This window comes from Pleurodeles waltl, chromosome 12 (genome assembly GCF_031143425.1).
Source record: "Pleurodeles waltl isolate 20211129_DDA chromosome 12, aPleWal1.hap1.20221129, whole genome shotgun sequence".
Taxonomy (NCBI): domain Eukaryota; kingdom Metazoa; phylum Chordata; class Amphibia; order Caudata; family Salamandridae; genus Pleurodeles; species Pleurodeles waltl.
The window spans coordinates 190,822,513-190,846,321 of record NC_090451.1 but is presented as its reverse complement, the minus strand read 5'-3'; the positions used below and the strand labels follow the sequence as shown (position 1 = coordinate 190,846,321).

General features: G+C 44.8%; 1 protein-coding gene across 2 annotated transcripts in view; it reads left to right on the top strand.

Moving 5' to 3' along the window:
• ZCCHC14 (zinc finger CCHC-type containing 14) overlaps positions 1–23,809 on the top strand; it is a 547,370-nt gene that overhangs the window by 359,724 nt on the left and 163,837 nt on the right. For both annotated transcript variants that reach the window (XM_069216334.1, XM_069216333.1), the window contains exon 9: positions 8,155–8,246. In XM_069216334.1, coding sequence (XP_069072435.1) covers positions 8,155–8,246 — 92 coding nt within the window. The remainder of the gene's footprint in view (positions 1–8,154; positions 8,247–23,809) is intronic.

Below are 23,809 nucleotides of genomic sequence, written 5' to 3'. Positions count from 1 at the left end.
TCCCTGCTGATCCTATGTTTTAGTGGTTTGTGTAAATCTGATATTTGCACTAAAACCTCCTTCTGGGTTCACAGCTGGTATTGTTGTGGTTTGCAATAGACTAGCATATACTGCTTTTTAGAGTAGCGGTTCAGAAGAGGCTGGACTATCTTCTGAGAACTGCCTGTTATGTGGTAAGGGAGTGTAGTGTTTGATAAGGTTACAGTGACATATGCTAGTGGTCTCTAACCTGTGTTGTTACCCTAAAAAAAATGTAAATGGTTCTTTATGACACATATCGAAGTTTACTTCGCTGGATGGTGTCATCAGTGATGTAATATGTGAGGCCATTAAAAGTGTGTTGGGTGGGGGAGGGTAAGTTATAGTTAGATCAGATAACTAACTTTTCCATGGTTTTGTGTCTAAAATCTGAGCCTAGCTATAACGTCCCTGTGACCTTTGGTTTGTTAGTGAATGTCTCTATTATGTTTAGTATAAAAGGCACTACAGTTTCACCCATACATTCAATTCAGTAATATACAAGTTTGATGGCTTGTGTGACAGTTAACAAAACAACATAAGGTAACTTATGTAATCTTTATAGAAATACAATACATCAAGTCTTTTTTTTTTAAAATTCATTTTATTGATCCATGGATCCACTGCAATGCAAGCACAAATCTACCATAATTCTAGAAACACATCCAAACATCAGCTTATCATTGGATACACTAAGACTCCACCCATCCACATTGCAAATTATACCCTAAATCTGTTATTTGGGTTTCACATTTCTCTGGAAACAGACTCAAAACCGCAGCTCCATCATTTTTTGGCTTTCCTCCAAAAGAAGAGAGTTTCAAAGTTAAGATGTCTTCAGCTGAAGATAGAAGAGAAGGGGAAGAGTAGGAAGAAGAAGATTCACCACCTCCAAAGAATTCCTCCAACATTTGAAAATATTTCTCCATCTCTTCAGGAGAAAAGAAAGTTCTTAAAATTTGTCAAATACAATATATGCAGCAATAAAATGTCAAGAGGTATGATGAAGTGTTTACATGGTACATCCTCTATTTGGAAACACCTGAAAACCACACATAGAAGGACATATCGCAACATAAGAGAGGGAAAATGGTGCATTGTCAGCAGCAGCTGGACCATCTTTGGAACCCTTACCTTTCGACCAGATGGTTACCATCCCTGTTGTTTCCCCAAACCTGGAAGATGTGGTCACTCATTGTTGCAAATGCCGGATGCCAGCTGCAATAAAAATGTTCACCTTCACTGTGTTTTAAGAATGAGGAGCACCTAGAATCATAAGTAACTTTAAAAATGTGCAATATATGTTGTAAATGTTTAAAAAATTGAGCAAGTTATGATAAAGAAATAAAATACATATCAATTAATACAATAAAGATTTGATATATTTAATTGCCAAATAGATATCTTACTGTGGAAGTCTAGGATTACTTCCCCCTTGCATTGACCATACAACATTAACTTTTGCAATAAAAATATCAGCTGTTGTCCAGTTGATGGATGCTGTCAGGAAGCTTAATTCTTATTAACCTCACGTTCCATCTTTCAATCCTTTTTAAAAATAAGTAGATGTCTGAAAAGCAAATCTAGGGCACATTTATCTTTACATTATATACTATAAGCAAGTGAGCGGCTGCACAAGTGGTTATTTCAGTATGTAAGAGGCTATGAAAGTGTCTTAAGTATGGGTATGTAAATGGGTATATGAGTGCCAGTACAGGCTGATGACGGTGTGTGAATGGTTGAGTAGATATTTCGAGTGAGTATATCAGTGCCTCCATGGTGTGCCACTGGATGTGTAAGTAGCTGTGTGACTGTGTGTGTTAGTGATTGTATGGGTGTCAAATTGCATATGTAAATTGCTGCATGGATTGGTAACTGGCTGTCTTAGTGGGTGTTTGGGTGTGTAACTGTTTGTCCAAGTGAGCAGGTCTTGGTGGGAGATACATAGGTGATGTATGAGTGTGTGAGTAGATGTGTAAGTGCCTTTGACGCTATCTGACTGGGTGTGTTTGTGCTCTATGCTTTTGTAAACAGGTATGTGAGTAGCTGTATGGGTGGGTGACTGGGTATATAACTGGGTGTTTGGGTATGTAAGTCCATGTGGGTGTGTGAGTGGGTGTGACAGTGCCTGCATGGGTGTGTGAATGACTATCTTAGTGGATATATGTGTGAGTAAATAGGTGTGTAAATGGTTTTATGGGTATTTTACTGAGTGTGTCAGTGACTGTCGGTCAGTATGACTAGTTGGTACATAAGTACTTTTGTAGGAGTATAACTGGGTGTGGAAGTGCGTACCTGACTCAGAGGGTGGGTGCAAATTACAAATTAATAAATTAACATTTTATTAGCAAGCACCCACATCTAATTTCAAACAGTCATTCATACTGGCTTAATAAAACAACTATATTTTCAGTGTAGCAATTCCTTTTACTCCTTTGCTGATCACTATTGTTTTACTAAATCTTCCCGTCTAACCTCCGTTCTATTTTGTCTTTTACTCTAGTGTCTCAAAGTCACACAGTTTCTTTCAGTTTATATACACTCATAGGTTTTTTCAAATATATATATTTTTTATAGTACAATCTAATTCACATACCTGTAAAATGTATTTGCTGTTGCCCCACGTTTTTGTTAATATCAGTTTTCCACTGCAAATCTCCAGTCAAAAATATGGTAATCCTCCTCCACTCTCAGAACTAACGTGCCAATAATGGCTACCATTTCCACTGTGCTCTCACTCATACTGCTGTGCTGAGCAAATCAGGCTTCCTTCCATCTTTCATTTTTGTTATACCACTTCCGAATGGTCACTGTTTGTTAACCCTTTCTATGTTTCCTGTTAAGAAGCCAATTTCGGTAGAACCCCAACGCAGGGATCTGCACGGCCCCCTGTGTGGTCTGTGGTGAATCTGCAGATCCATACAGCAACCCGTAAAAGCATTCAACATTCTGCTTTCAATGCTTTTCATTTATATTTTTCTTCGTAAAATATTGCCATTTAAAAGACATATACTTCCTACTGAGCAGTTTTTGTACACCAGTCTACTTTTCAGTTTTACACTGCAGTCTCTTGTTCTCTTCTCCCCACACTCCTTCAGCTCCCATAGTAGCCATGTTTCCGATAGTCTCTGCCATCCAGTAGGTCAAAAGTTCACAAGACTTTCCCTCAACAGCATGCTAGCTTCACATGTACTAAAGCAGGTGTGGTTGATTGTATGCATTTTCAAGCATATCTCAAGGAACAAAACTTTATTAGTTTTCCAAAGCCAATCACAGAGTTAGTTAGTTGTCTTCTTAAATTCACTACCTAATTTTATTTCCCTGCACATCTGCTCCATCCAATCAAATGTGCTCTTTTATATTTTATTTGCTGTCCTCCATTGTAACTGTCTTTCATCTTCAAAACTGCCACATTCTCCTGCGGCCTTCTCCTGTGTGCTGCCTGTGCTTGCCTACAAAATGGTCAGAGTCTAGATTGTGGGTCATAGTTTTGTGTTTTGGGACAGAGAGAGTGCTTGTAACAGTGGCATTGACAGGGACATAGGTTTATCTAATGTAGACATTAATTGGGTTGGCCAAAGGGCTAAAGTGGCATACGTTGCAGCTTTTGGTTGCGAGCATTGCAGATTTCCTACATCCAGACCTAATCATTGTGCATTGTGGTGGCAATGACTTGGGCACAATTACAGGGGTAGGTTTGGAAATCCTAATGAAGGATACCTTTGGAAAATGAATGATACTTTTCCCCCACACACTGCCTTTGTTTCTTCTTACATTTGCCAAAAGCAGAAGTGGAAGTGGTCAAGTGAATTCAGTCCACAAATAGACAAAGCTAGAAAACATGTTAATGAAACAGTTTCTGCATTCCTCTTAGTCAACAACATGGGCTTGTCGCATGAGCTCTCATTATCCTAATGAGGCTGCTGGATTTGGGCAGCAGCATCACCTGAATTGTGGGGAACTGAGTCCAATCCCACACCATGTGACCACTGTCAGCCTAATCCATTTCCGACAACTAGCAACACCTCTTCTCTGCCCAAGAGCAGGGATGATTTGTGGCAACTGGGCTCATGACCTAATGACTTCTCAGGGAAATCGTGGTTTATCAGATCTCATCCTTTTCTCTCAGTTACATTAGTCTGACACATGTAAACACAAGCAGAGGCAGAAAATGGTTCAATAAGATTTATTGAAACAACTGCGTTCTAGATAAAATGACATAAATTGCCATAATTAGAATGATGAAACGCTGGAAGCAAAAAGGTGACAAGAAAAGTGAAACACAAGAAAAGTCCCACCATACTGTCACTATGCGCAGTATATGCGGTTCCTACCTATGCTGTGTTAGAACACAGTGTGATAAACCCTAACTCGCCCTTCAGAACACCCTGGGAAGACATCATCCCCCATACTTGAGCAAGGAAGCCTGTTGTCTACAGAGACACCATCCCCATGTAGGCCAGGAGACCGTAGTCTCTGCAAACAGCTGTGGCACAGTCAATCAGCCTGCGGTTGTGGTCATTTGGCTTAAATCCACCTCACGTGATTGGGACAGAGAAGTTTTTTTAATAATAAAACAACTGATGTTCTGGAAAAATGTCCCCACGTAAGGATGTGTGTGTGGTTCTGTGAATGCTGGAGATGTAGTGTACCAATTTTCCCGTCAACTCTATCTCGCTGCAGCCTTGAGGAAAGCACAAAGTGAGAAGAATGTCTTGCTAAGAAACGCCATGCTTTCCTAGGCGAAAGAACAGCTACATAGAGAAAATAAAACAGCACCATGAATGTGGCAGATTCTTAAATAATAATAAATTAAGCAGAATAAAATGTAAGTGGGATAAAGGGCACAAGCGCAGCAGGCCTAGTTGCTGAAATAATGTGCCTAAAGGCATGACTAAAATGGCTAAATAAAAGGCTTTATATGCCATAGCAACTTGCGCTTTGATATGGACAGAATATATCGAAAAGACTGAGCCAATTTCAGAGACGTAGACAACAGGGTCTTTTTTCAGAGCCGACCCTTTTCCCAAATAGTGGTTCTTTTTGTTTTCAAAACCCTTTTTTTTTTTTTTTAAATTCACACTCGGATCATCGAATCCCCAGGCAAGACAAGAGGTCTGCCTGTTTTATTGTGTGAGGGTCGGTGTCAAATCCTGAGACCCGATGTTGCTGCATGGGTTTAGCAGTGGGTGTGTAAGTGTCTATATGGGTCTGTGAGTGGTTGTGTAAGTGGCTGTGAGTGGGTATGTGAGTGGCTGTATGGGTCTGTGACTGGGTGTGGTTTTGTGAGTGTGAATGGTTGTGTGAGTGTTGTATCGGTCTGTGACTGGGTGTAGTAGTGGTTTTGTTGGTCTTTGTGTGGGTGTGCGAATGGGTGTGTGAGTGGCTGTGTAGGACTGAGTGGGTAGTGGTTCTGTGGGTCTGTGAGTAGGTGTGTGTGTGTGTTAATGAAGGTGTGTGTGGCTGTGTAATTGTGTGGATGGGTGTGTGAGTGGCTGTATGGGTCTGTGAGTAGGGTGTGGTGATTTTGGGGGGTCTGTGAGTGGGTATATGAGAAAATAAGTGTGTGTGAATGGGTGTGCGAGCGGCTATGGGTTTGGTAATGGGTCTGTGAGTGTGTGTGAATGAGTGGATGTGAGTATGAATAGGTGTGTGTGACAGGTTGTGGTAGTGGTTTTGTGGGTCTGTGAGCGAGTGTGTGAATGAGTGTGAGTCACTGTGTGGGTCTGTGAGTGGGTGATGTAGTGCTTTTTGTGGGTCTGTGAATGTGTGAGAGCAGGTGTGTATGAATGGATGTGTGAGTGGCTGTATGGATGTGTGAGTGGGTTGATTATTATTATTTTTTTTAATTGGGGCCTGGATCCACGGATCTGTCATGGATTCACATGTGGTGGCTGCACTGAGCTCTGCGGAGGATTTGTGGATCCTCGCACCCCTATTTGTAAAAATAAAATTACAAAAATTTACACCAAATTACAAAAAGAGACCTTTCTGGGCCAAGATCTAGCTTTCTGCCAAATTTGGTGTTATTCCATTCACCTGTTCGGGTTGTAGTCGTATATAAAATCCCTGTGGGATATTGCATGGGGAAAACATGCTTTGGGACCCCCTCACCCCCCCCCCCCCCCTTTTTCTCAGCCCCTCTTTGACAAATCACCCCAAAACTTTCCAGTCCACACAGCAGCTGAATTGACCCCTACTAGTTTAAAAATTTTATGGCGATTCCTCTCTCTCCTCCTCTCTCCATGGTTATTATGTATATATAAAACATTTTTAAGAAATGTTCTGGGGTTCCTGCACATGGGTGGGAGTAGTCAGTGCTTATGACTTCGAGAATTCCCCTGGAAGAAAACTAGGGTTACAGGTAAGCATCTTTTCCTTCCTGCTGCTGGTTCCATAACAAAGCCCCATTATGGGGCAAGGTTGTCAGCCATGTGCCCAACCCCCTACCTGAACGACCAGTGGATTGCACATCATCTTGTCTCTACCCTTTGACATGTCCAGTTTAGGCGACCCTGCCAGAAGAGTAAGCTCCTGCCAGCATTGCAACCAAGGTTACTGAGATGCACATGCCCCTCTGCCACTTCAAGATGGCGATCCTCCAAGGAGTTTAATAATGTTTATTGCTGTTTAAACTACCAGGGGCCACCAGCCTTACCACGAGGAATATCCATGTATGTCAGTCTGTGAAATATGCCTATGGTGTAGAACTGCAGTTACAGTGAAGTAACTTGTTTCTTGTGACCAAGATTTTATGATCAGAATGAAAGACAAAATGTGTGTAGTGTTTAAAGTGTGTTATATGAAGAGATGCTTCTTGGAGCAGTTCTTTCGACTGCAAGAAAGCAAATTTAGCATCCACCTACTACAAACATATCTTTTTAAGGAATTGCAAAAAATAAATAAATACAAAAAAGGAGACCCTTCTTAGAACTTTGCAAGAGAGTAGCCAGATTTCTACTGCTTCCAGGGACGGGTGACATTTCTGTTGGATGTGTAGAAAATTGTTGTTTTTGGAGACAAATAAAATATTGCTTTTAAATTTGCAACACTTGCGTAACTTGAAATATAAAAGTGCTTATGAGTGACAGGGAGAGGAAGTGTAAGTATTTGAATGTGGAGCACCATTGCCTACAATTAATACAACATGGAAACATAGGCATTTAAATCCTTTCTAGTTTGTTTTGTTGATCTGTATGTTCGATCTTTAGTAGTATACGTTTACTTTCCATGTTTTTATTTTCTATGTGGCTAGAACTTGGTAGGGTTTGGGAATTGAAATAGAGAGAAGGATAAAGTTTGTAGCTTAGCAAAATTGCTCGAATAATAGCAAGTACTCTGGGCTAGATGTAGCAAAGGATTTTGCATTTACAAATGGTGCGAATCGGTAAATTCTCCCGTTTGCAAATGCAAAATCGCCTTTCAGGATGTATGAAAGGCAGTGCAGTTCAATTTTAGGGAATCACAATTTTTAGCGATTCCCTAAGATTGCAACTCTGAATAGGGAATCGCAAATTATGATTCCCTAAATAGGTAATCGCAAATAGAGAATACCTATTTGCGATTACTTGTGCATATGCATCATACATTTCCTAAATGTGAACTGAGCTTTTAGGAAATGCAATTACCACGAATTCAAATTTGGTGGTAACCTTGTGCAATTTTTAAAAATGCGTTAAATTCACTTTTAAAAGTGCCATGTGGCGCACACATGCCCAAAGGGCATGTGTGCGCTTTACTTCCCCAAAGGGCATGTGTGTGCTTTACATGTGCACAATGTTTGGGGGGGGGTGCATCAAAGGTGGCCTTAGACCCCCAGCATCCTTGGATATGCATTACCTAATTTGCAAATTCCTAACAGGAATTCGCAAATTGGGAAATGCAAAACCATTCGTAGCAATGGGCCTTCAGGCCCATTGGGAAGAATGGAGTCCCATTCCCTAATAGTAATTCCCTAATAGCGATTGCGAATTTTAAGAAATCACTATTTTCTTACATCTCATTTTGCATTTCTCAAGTAGTGATTTCTTAAAATTCGCTATTTAAGAAATGCAAACCGGATTTTTGATACATCTAGCCCTTTATTCCTATATGTTCTGTTAAACATGTTTTTTTATTTTTTATATCTTTCCGTAGTTTTTGAGCTTGACTGAAGATGATCTGAATAAATTTGAATCCCTGACCATGGGAGCCAAAAAAAAATTGAAGACTCAGCTGGAGCTGGAAAAGTAAGTGTTGACACCATACATTATAACTAGCTCTATTTTCTAAATTCAAAAAGGTTTTGGTGTCTTCATTTAAAGAGCCATCTTCTATGATGTTTCTATATTAAGAATGTGTTTTTAGTTGTTAATTTCAGTTCAGGTTTATGCTAGTTTTACTCACAGTGAACACAAAGATGAATTCCAACTTGACCTCTGTCCCACCTCCCCACTATAGACTCTGCATCCCCCACCCCATCACCCTACCACCATGCACGTACAGCATCACAGAGCTGATTTGTTTCTCTCATAGGGAAATCTACATTGATAGTCTCCAATGCTGAAATTTCCTGCCCACATGCAGGGATTCCAGAGCACTCTTGCATAGTATATCTTAAGTGTAGATGTTCGCCTTTTTTAGGGAAGGCCTGCAGAGTCACTTAAAAGAAAAGCATTTTGCAGCCTGTGGGAACAGTCTACAACGGCCCAATTCTTCAGATTATACTTAAAAAAGGGCCAAGAAACCGATATATGTAAATGCTTTAAAGCTACTTAAAAAAAACAGCTTACATCTCTTTCACAAACCATTTTTTGTAAAAGTTAAGAGATGAAGGATATCAGAACCGTGTAACCCCAATATGCTGTCACTATGTAAGTTTAAAACAGAGTCTGCTCCTTTAAGGACTCAGGGACAGCCAGTATCCCATCATGCCTAGCAGGTGGCAGTTACTTCAGTTCTTTTTTTTCCAGCTCCTGGTGACAGGATCTTGGAGCACTGAGCTTTGCCTTTTAGGATTTTCCTCTTCGAAATTCACCAGCGAAATTTTGCAACAACTTCATTTGACATTTCTCATCTCTCTTACATTTTCTGACAAAAAAGTGTGGTATCTTGTCAAAACGCTATCTTTGTTTGAAAAGTGCCCTGCCTGTGGGGGAAATAAGGTCAAATCAGACCCTCCCTACGTGTGCATTATCTTCCTTCCTGCAAGGCATATTCCTGATACTTGTCAGCACTTCAGGAATTTTCTAGACACATCCTGAAGAAAAGGGAGAAAATTTGCTTCCATGGCAATGAAGAAAGATTCAGGCGGCAGGCGTGGTCTGACGGTGGGACTTCAGAACGATGAGCGTCCGTCCTTTACCAGGTCTGCCATCTGCCTCTGAAGGACGTGGAAGGTCCAAAATGAGGGTTCAAGCCCAAAAACGACATTGGTCCCTGTTGATGTCGAGAGGATCGGAGTCGAGGCAAGGTACAGCTCCCACTTGTTCACCGCCAAGGGCTTGATCAATGTATAGAGAAGACTGGGATCAGTTAAAGCTGCTTCATCGAGGCTACAGAAAAAATATCGACCTCCCAAGCAGGATCCTCTCGTACGATCTGACCCACCTCTGGACTCAGTGGTCATACTAACAACCAAAAAACACTTTGCCACTACTCCTACTTCATCTGTACCGCCTGTTAAGGAGAGCAAAAAACTGGACTCCTTAGGCCGCAAAGTATGTAGCACAGCCGCTACCACCATGATGGCAGGCAGTGCAACTGCCTTTCTAGGGAGATATGGTAAGAATGTTATGGGGACAATTTGCAGATGATCTTCCCAGGTGCAAACAGGAAGACTTCCTAGAAATAGTCAACGAGAATTTGATGGTGTCCAATAAGGTCATCAATGCAGCAGCTGATTCTTCCTTGTTAGCAGCACACAAGTATTGTCACGGTGTTGCCTTAAGGAGACAATCTTGGCTCCGTCTCACGGCTCTCAAACCAGAGTCTTAACAAAGGACCCTTAATCTTCCATTCTCAGGGTCCACCCTCTACAGAAGCTACGCTGACAACGAAATAGCTTATGTGAAAGCTGAGATGGAAACCCTTAAGGCAGTTGGCCTGGAAAGGCCAAAAGAGCATAGAAGGTCTTTCAAGCCCTACCAGTGGCCATTTTTACCCTCTGAGGATTCAAATCCCTCAATAGAGTAAAGGTCACCAGCAACCATGGGGTTAAACATGCAACATGCGCCAAGTCATGAATCGTTCCTTCCCCTCTTCTGCTACCCACTCTGTTAGGGGGAAGCCTCTCTCATTTTCTGGCAGATAGGTAAAAAAATCACACATGAGGCCTGGGTGTTAACTATAGTTTGAAATGGGTATTGTCTCAGATTTGCAAGTCCACCACTGACCATACCACCAAAACCATCCAATCACCCTCTGCATTTGCTACGGTCTGAAGTCAACATCCTGCTGCAGGAGCAGGCAGTGGAGACTGTTCCTTCCAGACACTGTAGAACAGGCATTTGTTACAGATACTTTCTGGTAAAGAAAAAAGACAAGAACACTTTTTCTCGACTTGAAAGTGGCCAACAAATAGGTTCGGCAAGAAAAGTTTTGGATGCTGGCATTCACATCAGATCTATCCCCAGTTACACCAGGGAGACTGGTCCTGCTTCGTAGACCTTCAAGATATGTCCTTTCATGTTCGAATCGCCAAGAAAAATCGCAGGTCCTTGAGGTTTGTTGTGAAGAAGAATCATTATCATTATCAGTATCCAGTACTTCCATTTGGCCTCAAATCAGCACCCAGAGTTTTCTCGAAATGCATGGCAGTAGTGGCTGCCCACTTCAGAAAACATTCAATCTTTGTCTACCCCTACTTAGAACATTTGTGAATCAAGGCATCCACTTCTCGGAAAGCCCAACTTCATTAAAACTGGGCTTCAGATGTTGGGACTTCATATCAACCACAGCAAGTCGGCGTCTAATCCTGTTCAGACTTTGCATTATTTGGAGGCTTCCATTGATGCCATTCAGGCAAGAGTGTGTCCTTCGGAGGAGAGGTTGTTACCAATCTGTCTGAAGTCACTCTCTCATCCCACGATGAGGCTAGTGTCATCTCTCCTCGACTCGATGGCCTCATGTTGCTTAAACTCTGATTGCCTGACACCATATGCGTCCTCTTCAGGAATGTTTGTAGGATCAGTAGGACCAACTAACAGGCAACTGGGATGACATGATCATACTCTTCCCCCATGCAAAACAGTCTCTGAAATGGTGGTGCTCTCCAGCCAGCCTGCTTGAAGGGATGCCATTTCATCAATAGTTCCCTCTCGGGCCAGAGTGATGGATGCATGATTATTAAGGTGGGGATCCCACATGGATCATCTAAAAATTTAGGGCACATGGTCTCCAAGAGAGATGACCTATCACATCAATCTCCTCGCACTCCAAGGAGTACATCTAGCACTAACAGTCTTTCGCCCATCATTCAAGACCCAGTCCCAACTTGTTCAGATGGACAATACGACCCCCATGTTCTGCCTCACCAAGCAAGTGGGGACGAGGTCCACACTCTTACCCCATGAGTCTCAAGCAATCCAGAAGTGACTGATAGCCAGGGACCTCAAAATCATAGCAACTCACCTTCCAGGTGTGCATAATGTTCAATCAGACACCCTCAGCAGAGCTCTGCAAGAAAATTACAAATGGATCCTTCACGACGACCTTGTGCAAAACATCTTCAGGCTGTGGGGCACTCCGAACATAGACTTTTTCACCACTGTGGAAAATAAAAAGAATTCCAAGGCCTCACCTCAAGATACTTACAACCAGGGACACTTGGGAATTCCCTATGGATCGACTGGTTCGGCAACTTTCTTTACACCTTTCTGCCGATTCTGCTTATCTTGTCAGTCCTCCTCAAACTGTCCCATTCGAGAGCCAGGATGAGCTTGCTTAATAGCCCCAGAGTGGCCACGTCGTTAGTGGTTCACGGACCTCCTTCACCTGTCAGTGTGTCTACATCTCAAGCTGTCATGCAGACCCGACCTGCTAACGAAGTTCGGAGGCCAGATGGTACACCCCAATCTCTCCTCCTTGAATTTGGCAGCATGGCTCCTGAGCCTAGTGCAGTATGGACACTGAAACCTGCCACAATACTAAAAGACATCTTCAAGGTGGCTATGCGGCCGTCAACTCACTTAGCATATGCCTTGAAGTTGAAGAGATTTTGCATTTGGTGTTCTTCCAAGATTGTGGATCCTACAACTTGCCAGGAAGGTGTCATTCTTCCATACTTACTTCATTTAGCAAAATCTGGCCTGCAGTTCTCTTCCATAAAGGTTCACTTGGCAGCTCTTACTGCCTACAGAAAATGTCCTTCGCAAACCTCTTTTTTCAAAATCCCCATTATCAAGGATTTTCTAGAAGAGTTGAAGCAGGTTTTCTCTCCCATTAGGTGTCCTTCCCCTCCTTGGGAGCTTAACATTGTCCTTTCACGACTCATGCAGGACCCTTTCAAGCCTATTCACAAGTCATTCCTGTAACGTTTCTCATGGAAAACCTCTCTCCTCGTAGCAGTCGCATAAGGTCATAGGGGTTGCGAAATCCAAGCCTTGTGTTCTCACGAACCATACAGTTTTTCACTTTAACAAAGTAGTCATGAGGACGCACCCAAAATTCCTCCCAGAAGTTATTTCAGACTTCCATGTCAGACAATTTCATTGCCAACCTACTTTCAGCATCCTTCAAACCTAGCTGAAAGAACACTTTATTCCCTGGATGTAAGAAGGGTTTTGAAGTTTTTTCTAAATAAAACACTTGACCTACGCAGATTGGACCAGTTGTTTACAAATTATGGCCCAGTCCGTACAGGTTTAGCTACTTTTGAGCAATGCATCATCCGATGGATAGTGTTTTGCAACCTATTTATGATGTAAAAAAGCCGAAAAGACTTAATCAGCTAGACCGAAGGCTCATTTGACTAGGGCAAAGCATCTATTGCAGCGTTAATGAGAAATGTCCCTATATCGGAGATTTGTAAAGCGGCTACATGGAGGTCTTTTCACACATTCACCAAACACTATCATTTGTGTTCGCATGCTCAAACAATTGCTCTAGTATGACAGGCCTCCCTTAGAAATGTATTTGCTTAAATGGCTAGTTTAATCGTTCCTCTGTCTTTTCCACCGCTCTTGGTGAGCAGGAGCTTGCTACTCTGTTCAGTGCTTATGACTCAGTGGAGATCCCCTAAGAAAAAAGGAATGATTTCTTACCTGTAAATCCAGTTCTCTTAGGAGAACCTCCATTAAAGTAATAAGCAACCCTACCTTTCACTCACACATCTCGTCAAAAATAACTGAAGCAACTTCAACCTCCTGGGCATGATGGGACACTTGTGGTCCCTTGGTCCTTAAAGGTGCAGACTCTGTTTTAAAGTCACATAATTAAAGGCTGCGCTGCTACACTGTCACCAGGAGCTGGAATAAAGAACTGAAGCAACTGCCACCTTCGGGGCATGATGGGACACACTGGTGGTCCCTGGGTTCTTAAAGGCACAGACTCTGGTTTTAAACACACATATTGACAGCCTATGGGGCTACACTATCCTGCTACCCTGCATCTATTAACTTCCTCAAAAAAGGGTTTGTGAAAGATTTAAGCTGTTTTTACACAATATTAGCTTTAAATTATATACATATATTGGTTTCTTGGCCCTTTTTTAAGTCCTGTCTGAAGGATTGGGCCATTGTAGCCTGTTTCTTTATCGTGCCTAATGTTTTCTCGTAAGTGACTGCAGGCCTTCCCGAAGAAAAGTGTACATCTACACTTAAGAAGATATACTATGAAGAAAGTGCTCCAGTATTCCCTGCATGTGTGCTGGACAGCTCAGTGCTTATGACTTCAACGGAGATTCCCCTAAGAAAGCACTGAGATTACAGCTAAGAAACCATTCTTTATTCATCCTGCTAGTTGAGCTTGCGCCCTGAGGAGCTAATTCCCTCTTCAGTGTGCTTGGTGTCTGGGTAATAAAGGCAGCAGTTCTTTCCAACTGTAGTAAATATCCAGGGTGTGTAGGTCTTGCACTATTAAGGGCATTGCCGTTTTTGAAAGTCTCTCCCCGTATAATCTAGTAAGGGCCCCCATTGTTGCTGAATTTGTTCTCTTGGCCTTGGTCCCCCTTAACTACGTTGTTTCGTTCGGCGTTGTCTAGGTCCCCAAAATGATAGAATAGCTTAACTTCTGCAAGCAGCATCTGCTATTTAAGATGTGTGTTTCTTTGAAGGGGTGCCTAATAAGATAACTTTTGGGCATTCATCTATCCTAGACTGTTACCTTCTCTGTCATATGGATGACTCTGTCCCAGAAAGTTTTTACATGCAGATAGGACCAAAGGTATGTGTCAAAGGCCCTCTTTCACCACACCCTTTCCAGTATTGTTTTTTTCCCTTTCTGTGACACCCCCTAGCCAGCCCTCCGTCCCCCCCCCCCCCTACCCCCCACCCCAGTCATACTGGACTATGCAATTTGTACAGTATCATATACAGTGTTCCCTTTCCCTCTACATGGCTTTCAGAACTACTTGATCTAGTCAGTATGGCATGCCATTGTTTGAAGTCTAAGGTAATTCCCCATTTTTTGTCCAGTAGCCATCATACTGAATACCGATATATGCAGGAGACTGTCCCTCCATCAGTCGAAGAGGAATTTTGCAAAGAGGGGTTAGCATCTTAATCTCCCACTTTTAAATGTGGGGCTGTTGTATTCAGCTTCGCTCCTGAAAATATTGTTATTGTTCTACAAGATAGCAGAGTTTATCCTGTGTAATAATAGTGAAGAAGGTTGGGTTTGTGAACATTGCCATATGTTGGTTTTTGCTGAGTCTAGCTCACCGCCCTAGCCAGACAAATGTTAATCATCTATTCTGCAACTCTGTTCCCTATCCGTCATCGATGTATAGGGCCTTAGTCTGAAATAGGCATAAAATTCTAGGGAAAAATTGTTATTTTGATTGCGCTACACAGCCCAGTCATGACAACAATTTGTTCTTCCTCTTTTCCAACTCTACTGTTGTGGCACTCCTCAACTGTACTAATTTCATATCTCCCGTCTTGGGTATTGTTTGCCAATTTAAGGCCCAGATAATTGTTGGAAGATTCGGCCTATCGGAACCTAGGTACTTGGAAGCGGTGCCATTGAGCCCCTCCGACTTAGTCAGATTGAATAGTATAACCATAGATCACCAGTTTATCCTGTGTTAAGCTTTGTTGGCACCCAGGGAGACCAGGGCCATCTATCTGCCACGCTTGCGCCCAATGTCTATAAGGTAGAAGACTTTCTAAGTATTATCCCTTGTCTGTCTGCTCACAGTGAAGCCAGGTAACGACCGTCTGCATCCAGAGTGTTCTGTCTTTGCCAAGATCTTTGCATTAGTATTGAGAAAAAGATTGGTCTTTATAATGCCCAAATATCTGTAGCCTTCTCTGGTTTGAGGATGAGAGAAACACTGGATTTTGCCATAGTGAGTCACCCTCTTTTTGGTAATTGCTTTCTGGAATACTTTTATTAATATCATTTAAAGCAGCGTACTAAAAGTTTGGTTGAAATTTGCTGTGAAGCCATCCAGATCCAGCACCTTAAAGGGACATAAAATAGAGATTGCTTTCAGGATCTCTGATTTCATTATTGATTGTTATATTCTATTTTAGCCACTGAGCCAAATTGTAGTTAAATGTGCCTCAGATAGACATGTTTGTCTGTTCAGTCACTAAGGTTTTACTTCATGGAGTTCCTAGAAACATTATGCTTTGGCCTCTTCATTTGTTCATACTGTGACGTCTCTGTTCTTGACCTCAGTGATGAACAACCTGATTTGCTCTGGAAAGATTTGCTAAGAGTAATGTGTTATAGGCAGTTTTCAAGATACGTGGTTTGTGGGGTTTCTTCTCTGTCCTACAACAACCAGTGTTTCAGCCCACCACATGGCATGACTTATTAAATTACTTCTTGTTGTGGCACTGAAGCCTCCCTTTATTCTTTGCCATTTTTTTAACCACCTCCCTGACCTCCCTTAGTTCACTACTCATCTTCTTAGCTCTCAGCTTCAGATAGGTCTTGTGCCCTGTGAAGTGGGTATCATGTCAACTCTTTAGAAGGTGTCCTACTGTTCCATGCTCCTCCAGGATCTCTTCCTGTCTCTGCGCATGGTAGATATGCATTGGTCGAACCTTCCTCCATGCCGGACTTCTTGGGCATGAACACTCCTCTTTTGGTGAGCTCAAAACTGCTTTAGCCATTTTGTTTTCCATTTTTACCTTCCCATCTAAACATTAAGGGTACTCCCACCTACATTTTACTCCTTTATTTCTGAGGAAGGGTGTAATTATTTTGAATGCTTGTCTCTTAGTAGTATGATAGCAGAAAGGTCATGAAAGGTCTGCAGCTCTGCTCCATTTTATGCGGTTTGCCCCACTTTATGCACAGCTTGCATTATTTCTTAATTGTGCAGACAAGCCACTATATTTGATGGTCCTTTTGCTCTAGGGGTCTCCATTCATTCATTGTTCTGTGGGCTCTGTCTTGACAGGATCACCTCATATCTACCTAGAATGGCCTCAAGCAGGCTCCATACCTAGGCTGTTGTGGTGTTCCTTTACTTGCCATACCTCTGATACGTATGTAGCACCTTAAACAACTTTCCAAATCCTCCCATTTCTCTTGAAGCAGAATTAATTGTTCATCCCGAGTTAGGAGTCTAGCCCTGTACTCTAGTTCCAGAGCCCTTGTGTTCTGTGCATTTTCCAAGGAATGCCCCTGCCCCTATGCCTGTCTTAATTTTTTTTTGCAAAACTGTTACATAAAGGTTTTGGTAACCTTCTCCACATCCTCTCTCGTATGATCCTCAGAGTCCAGAAATCGCTGTCTCCGGGATGTGGTGACCATGTTGGAGTCTCATTTTTCTTGCTGAATCCCCTTCGGAGAAAATCCTCAGTGGTATTGTCGCTCTTTTACCCATTCCATGTCTACATTTGTGAAATTAAATGGGGCAAGCTTGGTGCTCTGGCCTGTAGACCATTAGACGGCTGCAAGTTCAACTTATACTCCCTAGTGTTGCTCTCTGTATTACATAGTTAGATTTCACACTGCCACCAGCCCATCCTATCTGCAAGTGAGGGTACTATGCAGGAGATTAGGATTGTAAATGCACAGTTAAAAAATTATCATCAACTATTTCTTTTATGCAGTAGGCTCAGGTGACAACCATCTTGCTTGTCCCCTGTTAGAAATTGGGTCTCTACTTGGCAGAGGTATGCACCCTGTCCAAGTATGGACCACAGTCCTAGTCAAGGTAAGTCACAACATGTGAGAAAGTAGCCTCTTTCTAGCCTTGTTACCCCCACTTTTGGCCTGTTTGTGAGTATATGTCAGGTGTTTTCACTGTCTCACTGGGATCCTGCTAGCCAGGGCCCAGTGCTCATAGTGAAAACCCTATGTTTTCAGTATGTTTGTTATGTGTCACTGGGACCCTGCTAGTCAGGACCCCAGTGCTCATAAGTTTGTGACCTATATGTATGTGTTCCCTTTGTGATGCCTAACTGTCTCACTGAGGCTCTGCTAACCAGAACCTCAGTGGTTATGCTCTCTCTTTACAAATTGTCACTAACAGGCTAGTGACCAATTTCACCAATTCAGATTGGCATACTGGAACACCCTTATAATTCCCTAGTATATGGTACTGAGGTACCCAGGGTATTGGGGTTCCAGGAGATCCCTATGGGCTGCAGCATTTCTTTTGCCACCCATAGGGAGCTATGGCAATTCTTACACAGGCCTGCCATTGCAGCCTGAGTGAAATAACGTCCACGTTATTTCACAGCCATTTACCACTGCACTTAAGTAACTTATAAGTCACCTATATGTCTAACCTTTACCTGGCAAAGGTTGGGTGCTAAGTTACTTAGGGGGTCATTCTGACCCTGGCGGTAAAATCCGCCAGGGCCAACGACCGCGGGAGCACCGTCAACAGGTTTTCCGCTGCCCTGGGGAATCCTCCATGGCGGCGCAGCTTGCTGCGCCGCCATGGGGATTCCGACCCCCATACCGCCATCCTGTTCCTGGCGGTTTTGGCCGCCAGGAACAGGATGGCGGTATGGGGTGTCGTGGGGCCCCTGCAGTGCCCATGCCAATGGCATGGGCACTGCAGGGGCCCCCGTAACAGGGCCCCACCATGATTTTCAGTGTCTGCCATGCAGACACTGAAAATCGCGACGGGTGCAACTGCAGTATTCTGGCGGTTCCAGCCAGGCCGGCAGCTTCCGCCGCCGGCCAGGGTCAGAATGACCCCCTTAGTGTGTGGGCACCCTGGCACTAGCCAAGGTGCCCCCACATGGTTCAGGGCAAATTCCCCGGACTTTGTGAGTGCGGGGACACCATTACACGCGTGCACTATGCATATGTCACAACATATGTATAACATCACAATGGTAACTCCGAACATGGCCATGTAACATGTCTAAGATCATGGAATTGTCACCCCAATGCCATTCTGGCATTGGGGAGACAATTCCATGATCCCCCGAGTCTCTAGCTCAGACCCGGGTACTGCCAAACTACCTTTCCCGGGGTTTCACTGCAGCTGCTGCTGCTGCCAACCCCCCAGACAGGTTTCTGCCCTCCTGGGGTCCAGCCAGGCTTGGCCCAGGAAGGCAGAACAAAGGACTTCCTCAGAGAGAGGGTGTTACACCCTCTCCCTTTGGAAAAAGGTGTCAGGGCTGGGGAGGAGTAGCCTCCCCCAGCCTCTGGAAATGCTTTGATGGGCACAGATGGTGCCCATCTCTGCATAAGCCAGTCTACACCGGTTCAGGGATCCCCCAGCCCTGCTCTGGCACGAAACTGGACAAAGGAAAGGGGAGTGACCACTCCCCTGACCTGCACCTCCCCTGGGAGGTGCTCAGAGCTCCTCCAGTGTGCTCCAGACCTCTGCCATCTTGGAAACAGAGGTGCTGCTGGCACACTGGACTGCTCTGAGTGGCCAGGGCCAGCAGGTGATGTCAGAGACTCCTTCTGATAGGCTCCTCCAGGTGTTGCTAGCCTATCCTCTCTCCTAAGTAGCCAAACCTCCTTTTCTGGCTATTTAGGGTCTCTGCTTTGGGGAATTCTTGAGATAACGAATGCAAGAGCTCATCAGAGTTCCTCTGCATCTCTCTCTTCACCTTCTGCCAAGGAATCAACTGCTGACCGCGCTGGAAGCCTGCAAAACCGCAACAAAGTAGCAAAGACGACTACTGCAACCTTGTATGGCTGATCCTGCCGCCTTCTCGACTGTTTTCCTGGTGGTGCATGCTGTGGGGGTAGTCTGCCTCCTCTCTGCACTAGAAGCTCCGAAGAAATCTCCAGTGGGTCGACGGAATCTTTCCCCTGCAACCGCAGGCACCAAAAGACTGCATCACCGGTCCTCTGGGTCCCCTCTCAGCACGACGAGCGTGGTCCCTGGAACTCAGCAACTCTGTCCAAGTGACTCCCACAGTCCAGTGACTCTTCAGTCCAAGTTTGGTGGAGGTAAGTCCTTGCCTCCCCACGCCAGACTGCATTGCTGGGTACCGCGTGATTTGCAGCTGCTCCGGCTCCTGTGCACTCTTCCAGGATTTCCTTTGTGCACAGCCAAGCCTGGGTCCCCGACACTCTAACCTGCAGTGCACGACCTCCTGAGTTGTCCTCCGGCGTCGTGGGACCTTCTTTTGTGACTTCGGGTGAGCTCCGGTTCACTCTTCTTCGTAGTGCCTGTTCCGGCACTTCTGCGGGTGCTGTTTGCTTCTGAGTGGGCTCCTTGTCTTGCTGGACGCCCCCTCTGTCTCCTCACGCAATTGGCGACATCCTGGTCCCTCCTGGGCCACAGCAGCATCCAAAAACCCTAACCGCGACCCTTGCAGCTAGCAAGGCTTGTTTGCGGTCTTTCTGCACGGAAACACCTCTGCAAGCTTCTTCACGATGTGGGACATCCATCCTCCAAAGGGGAAGTTTCTAGCCCTCTTCGTTCTTGCAGAATCCACAGCTTCTACCATCCGGTGGCAGCTTCTTTGCACCCACAGCTGGCATTTCCTGGGCATCTGCCCACTCCAGACTTGATCGTGACTCTTGGACTTGGTCCCCTTGTTCCACAGGTCCTCTCGTCTGGAAATCCATCGTTGTTGCATTGCTGGTGTTGGTCTTCCTTGCAGAATTCCCCTATCACGACTTCTGTGCTCTCTGGGGAACTTAGGTGTACTTTGCACCCACTTATCAGGGTCTTGGGGTGGGCTATTTTTCTAACCCTCACTGTTTTCTTACAGTCCCAGCGACCCTCTACAAGCTCACATAGGTTTGGGGTCCATTTGTGGTTCGCATTCCACTTCTAGAGTATATGGTTTGTGTTGCCCCTATACCTATGTGCTCCCATTGCAATCTATTGTGACTATACATTGCTTGCACTGTTTTCTATTGCTATTACTGCATAATTTTGGTATTGTGTACATATATCTTGTGTAAATTTGCTATCCTCATACTGAGGGTACTCACTGAGATACTTTTGGCATATTGTCATAAAAATAAAGTACCTTTATTTTTAGTATATCTGTGTATTGTGTTTTCTTATGATATTGTGCATATGACACTAGTGGTATAGTGGGAGCTTTGCATGTCTCCTAGTTCAGCCTAAGCTGCTCTGCTAAGCTACCATTTTCTATCAGCCTAAGCTGCTAGACACCTCTTCTACACTAATAAGGGATAACTGGACCTGGTGCAGAGTGTAAGTACCCCTTGGTACCACTACAAACCAGGCCAGCCTCCTACACAACAAGCAAGGTGATGGTTCGATTTCCGGGAGCGCAGCCTTGGTTCCTTTCTGCAGTGCGTGGATGTTTTCATGCCTAGAGATGATGCATGGAAAATCCAGAACACGCTGGTAGGATGGAGCAGGTGCTGCATTGATCCGGTAGGCTATACAGCGATTTTTCAGCCGCGAGGCAGGCATTGCGTTGATTTTTGCAGGTGTGTTGATTTTTCGATGCACTGGATTTTCTCTCTTTGGTGAAGTCTTTGATGGCTCTGACTTAAGAACAGGAGGCAAGCCCAGTCTGAGCACTTGTGAGGGAAGGCAGAGTCCTTATGGCAGAGTCCTTCCAGCAGTGTCCGGGGCGTGCAGGCAGCAGGACAACAAGCAGGAGAGCAGTCCTTCCAGCAAAGCAGTCTAGTTGTGTCCTTTAGGCAGGACGGCACCCCCTCTGACAGAATCCAGTTCTAGGTCCAGAAGTGTCTGATTTGGTGGGGTCACAGACCCAGTATATATACCCAAATGTGCCTTTGAAATGGAGGAAACTTCAAAGATTGGTTTTGAACTGCACAAGTTCCCCTTTCAACCCAGCCCTGTTTGCCAGGAAATCTGTTGGGGGTGATCAGTCCTTTGTGTGAGGTCAGGCCACTATCCTTGGAAGTGTAAGTAAGAGCCCCTCCACGTTTCCTGCCCAGGAAGATCAATTAGTATGCAGATGCAGCTGAGTGTCCTGTGTTTATGGCTGTCTGGGTGGAATGCACAAGGGGAGCTGTCAGCCAGACAGAACAGATATGGATTTGAGATGGGCTGAGAGGCACAGAGAACAGTAAGTGCAGGGACGTACCTACTTTCTAAAAGTGGCATTTCTAAAATAGAAATGCTGAATCCATCTTTACCAGTAAGCAGGATTTTTCACTACTATTCCAACCATACTAAACATGACAAAGCTACTCTTCTCAGATCACACATTGCCACTTAAAAGTATATAAGGGAATTTCCAATGCTGGCGTATGAGAGGAGCAGGCTTCACAATATTGCAAAACAATGTTGGGAATTTCTTTAGTACCAGGACATGTAAAACTTTCAAGTGCATGTCCTGCCTTTTACTTACATAGCACCCTCCCCTATATGTTAACTAGGGCCTACCTTAAGGGTGACTTATTTGTAATAAAAGAGGAATTTAAGTCTTGGCAATTAGTTTTAAATGCCAAGTCGAAGTGGCAGTAAAACTGCATATACAGGTCTTGCAGTGGCAGACCTGAGACATGGTTAAGGGGCTACTGATGTGGGTGGCACAATCAGTACTGTAAGTCCACTAGTAACATTTAATTTCTGATGGATACAACTACCTGTGGATTCCTCACCTAATGAATTCTCCCCATGCGTAGCATTCAACAGAAACATTTCTCTAGCTCTGCACGTCGGCGAGGACGTCACAATTGCCTGACTCCACACGGCTCCGCCTGACGTCATTGTGGCAATAAGAGGCCCTTGCCGGCGTGCTGACGTCAGTTTCCTTTTTCCCGTGCCTTCGATAACGGTTACTTTTCTGGCTACCTGTATCGTTCGCTCTTCGGAAGGGATACTTTGTGTTTTTACTCGATGTCGGCTCCAAAGAAATCGGGTTTTAAGCTCTGCAGGGAGTGTGGAGGTCGGATGTTGGCGACTGATCCTCACAATGACTGTCTTTGGTGCCTCAGTTCGGATCACAACGTCCAGGAATGCGGCTCCTGTCAGAAGATGAATCCGAAGGCGTTGAAAAAGCGTGAGGCTAAGCTATTTTTAGCTAAGTCGAAGAAGGAGAGGAAGCGGCACCATGGATCGTCTTCAGGGAAGTCGACTCATAAGAAGCTGCATCACCGTGACTCTCGGCGTCGGTCCAGGAGTCAGCTGGAGTCGAGGTCTCTGACGACTCGGCGCCGTAAGTCTTGGGAAGTGAGTCTGACGGTGTCCCCACAGCCAATGACTCCGCAGACGTCTCCGGCGCCGTCAGTCTTCGAGGTTGTGGAGCCTTAAAGTCATCTGGCTTCTCCGGCGCATCCTGGCGCGCAAGAGTCCATCCCGGCGCCGGCACCGGCATTTCTCAATGCCATGTTTGCCATATTCCAAAATATGGCTCCGGGACTGGTGCGCCGGCTGTCCCCACCAGTCCCCTGGCATTCAGTCTCGGCGTTCCGGCTCCATACAGGCCGACGCCGTTTATGCCGTTCTGTCTCTGGCTGGAGACTCTAGCCAGGCACCTCTGCCGGCGGCGCAGCCGGCGATGTCGAGGGAGTGACCTTCGACTCCGTTGTCGGAGGAGATGGAACCTAGAGGCCGGATGGCGTTGTCGGATGCAGGGCCTTTGTCCATGGTGCCGGTGGATCCATCTGCGGCGTCTGGTGGATCTGGAGGTTGTCATGACGCCTTCCCGACGCCATTCACCGACATCGTTGCACTCCATGTCGACACCGGGGCTGGAGGCCAAGTTGAGATCCAGGCGGAAGGCCCTCGGGTTGCTGGAGGAAAGGCAATACCGGCAACAATTCCTTGAAGAGGGGGAGATCACTGATCCCCAGAGTGAGTTACCTGGACTGGATACAGCAAGTGGGCTTGATACTTCCCCAGAATGGGATCTTGCCTCCTCAAGAGAATATACAGAGGAGGCAGCCACCGTCCACTCAGTAATTAGAAAGGCTGCGACTTTCTTGGAACTTCCCTTACCTACAGCTCAGGTTAAGACCAACCTGTTGACGGAAGTTTTGCACCCTGCTACAGCCATGGCGGATCCTCTTTTGCCATTTAATGAGGCTCTTATGGAACCAATCGAAGAGGTATGGAAGAAGCCTGTCACCTCTTCAGCTGTCAGTAGGTCAGTGGCCAGGCATTATAGGTCTGCACCGGGGAACCCAGAGTTTTTGTCGAAACATCCTTCGCAAGAAAGTCTGGTAGTGCAGGCATCGTGTTCCTCGAGGTCTGCCCCTGGTTCTTTTCTGGGAGTTCCATCTGACCGGGAATCCAGGCGCATGGAACAATCGG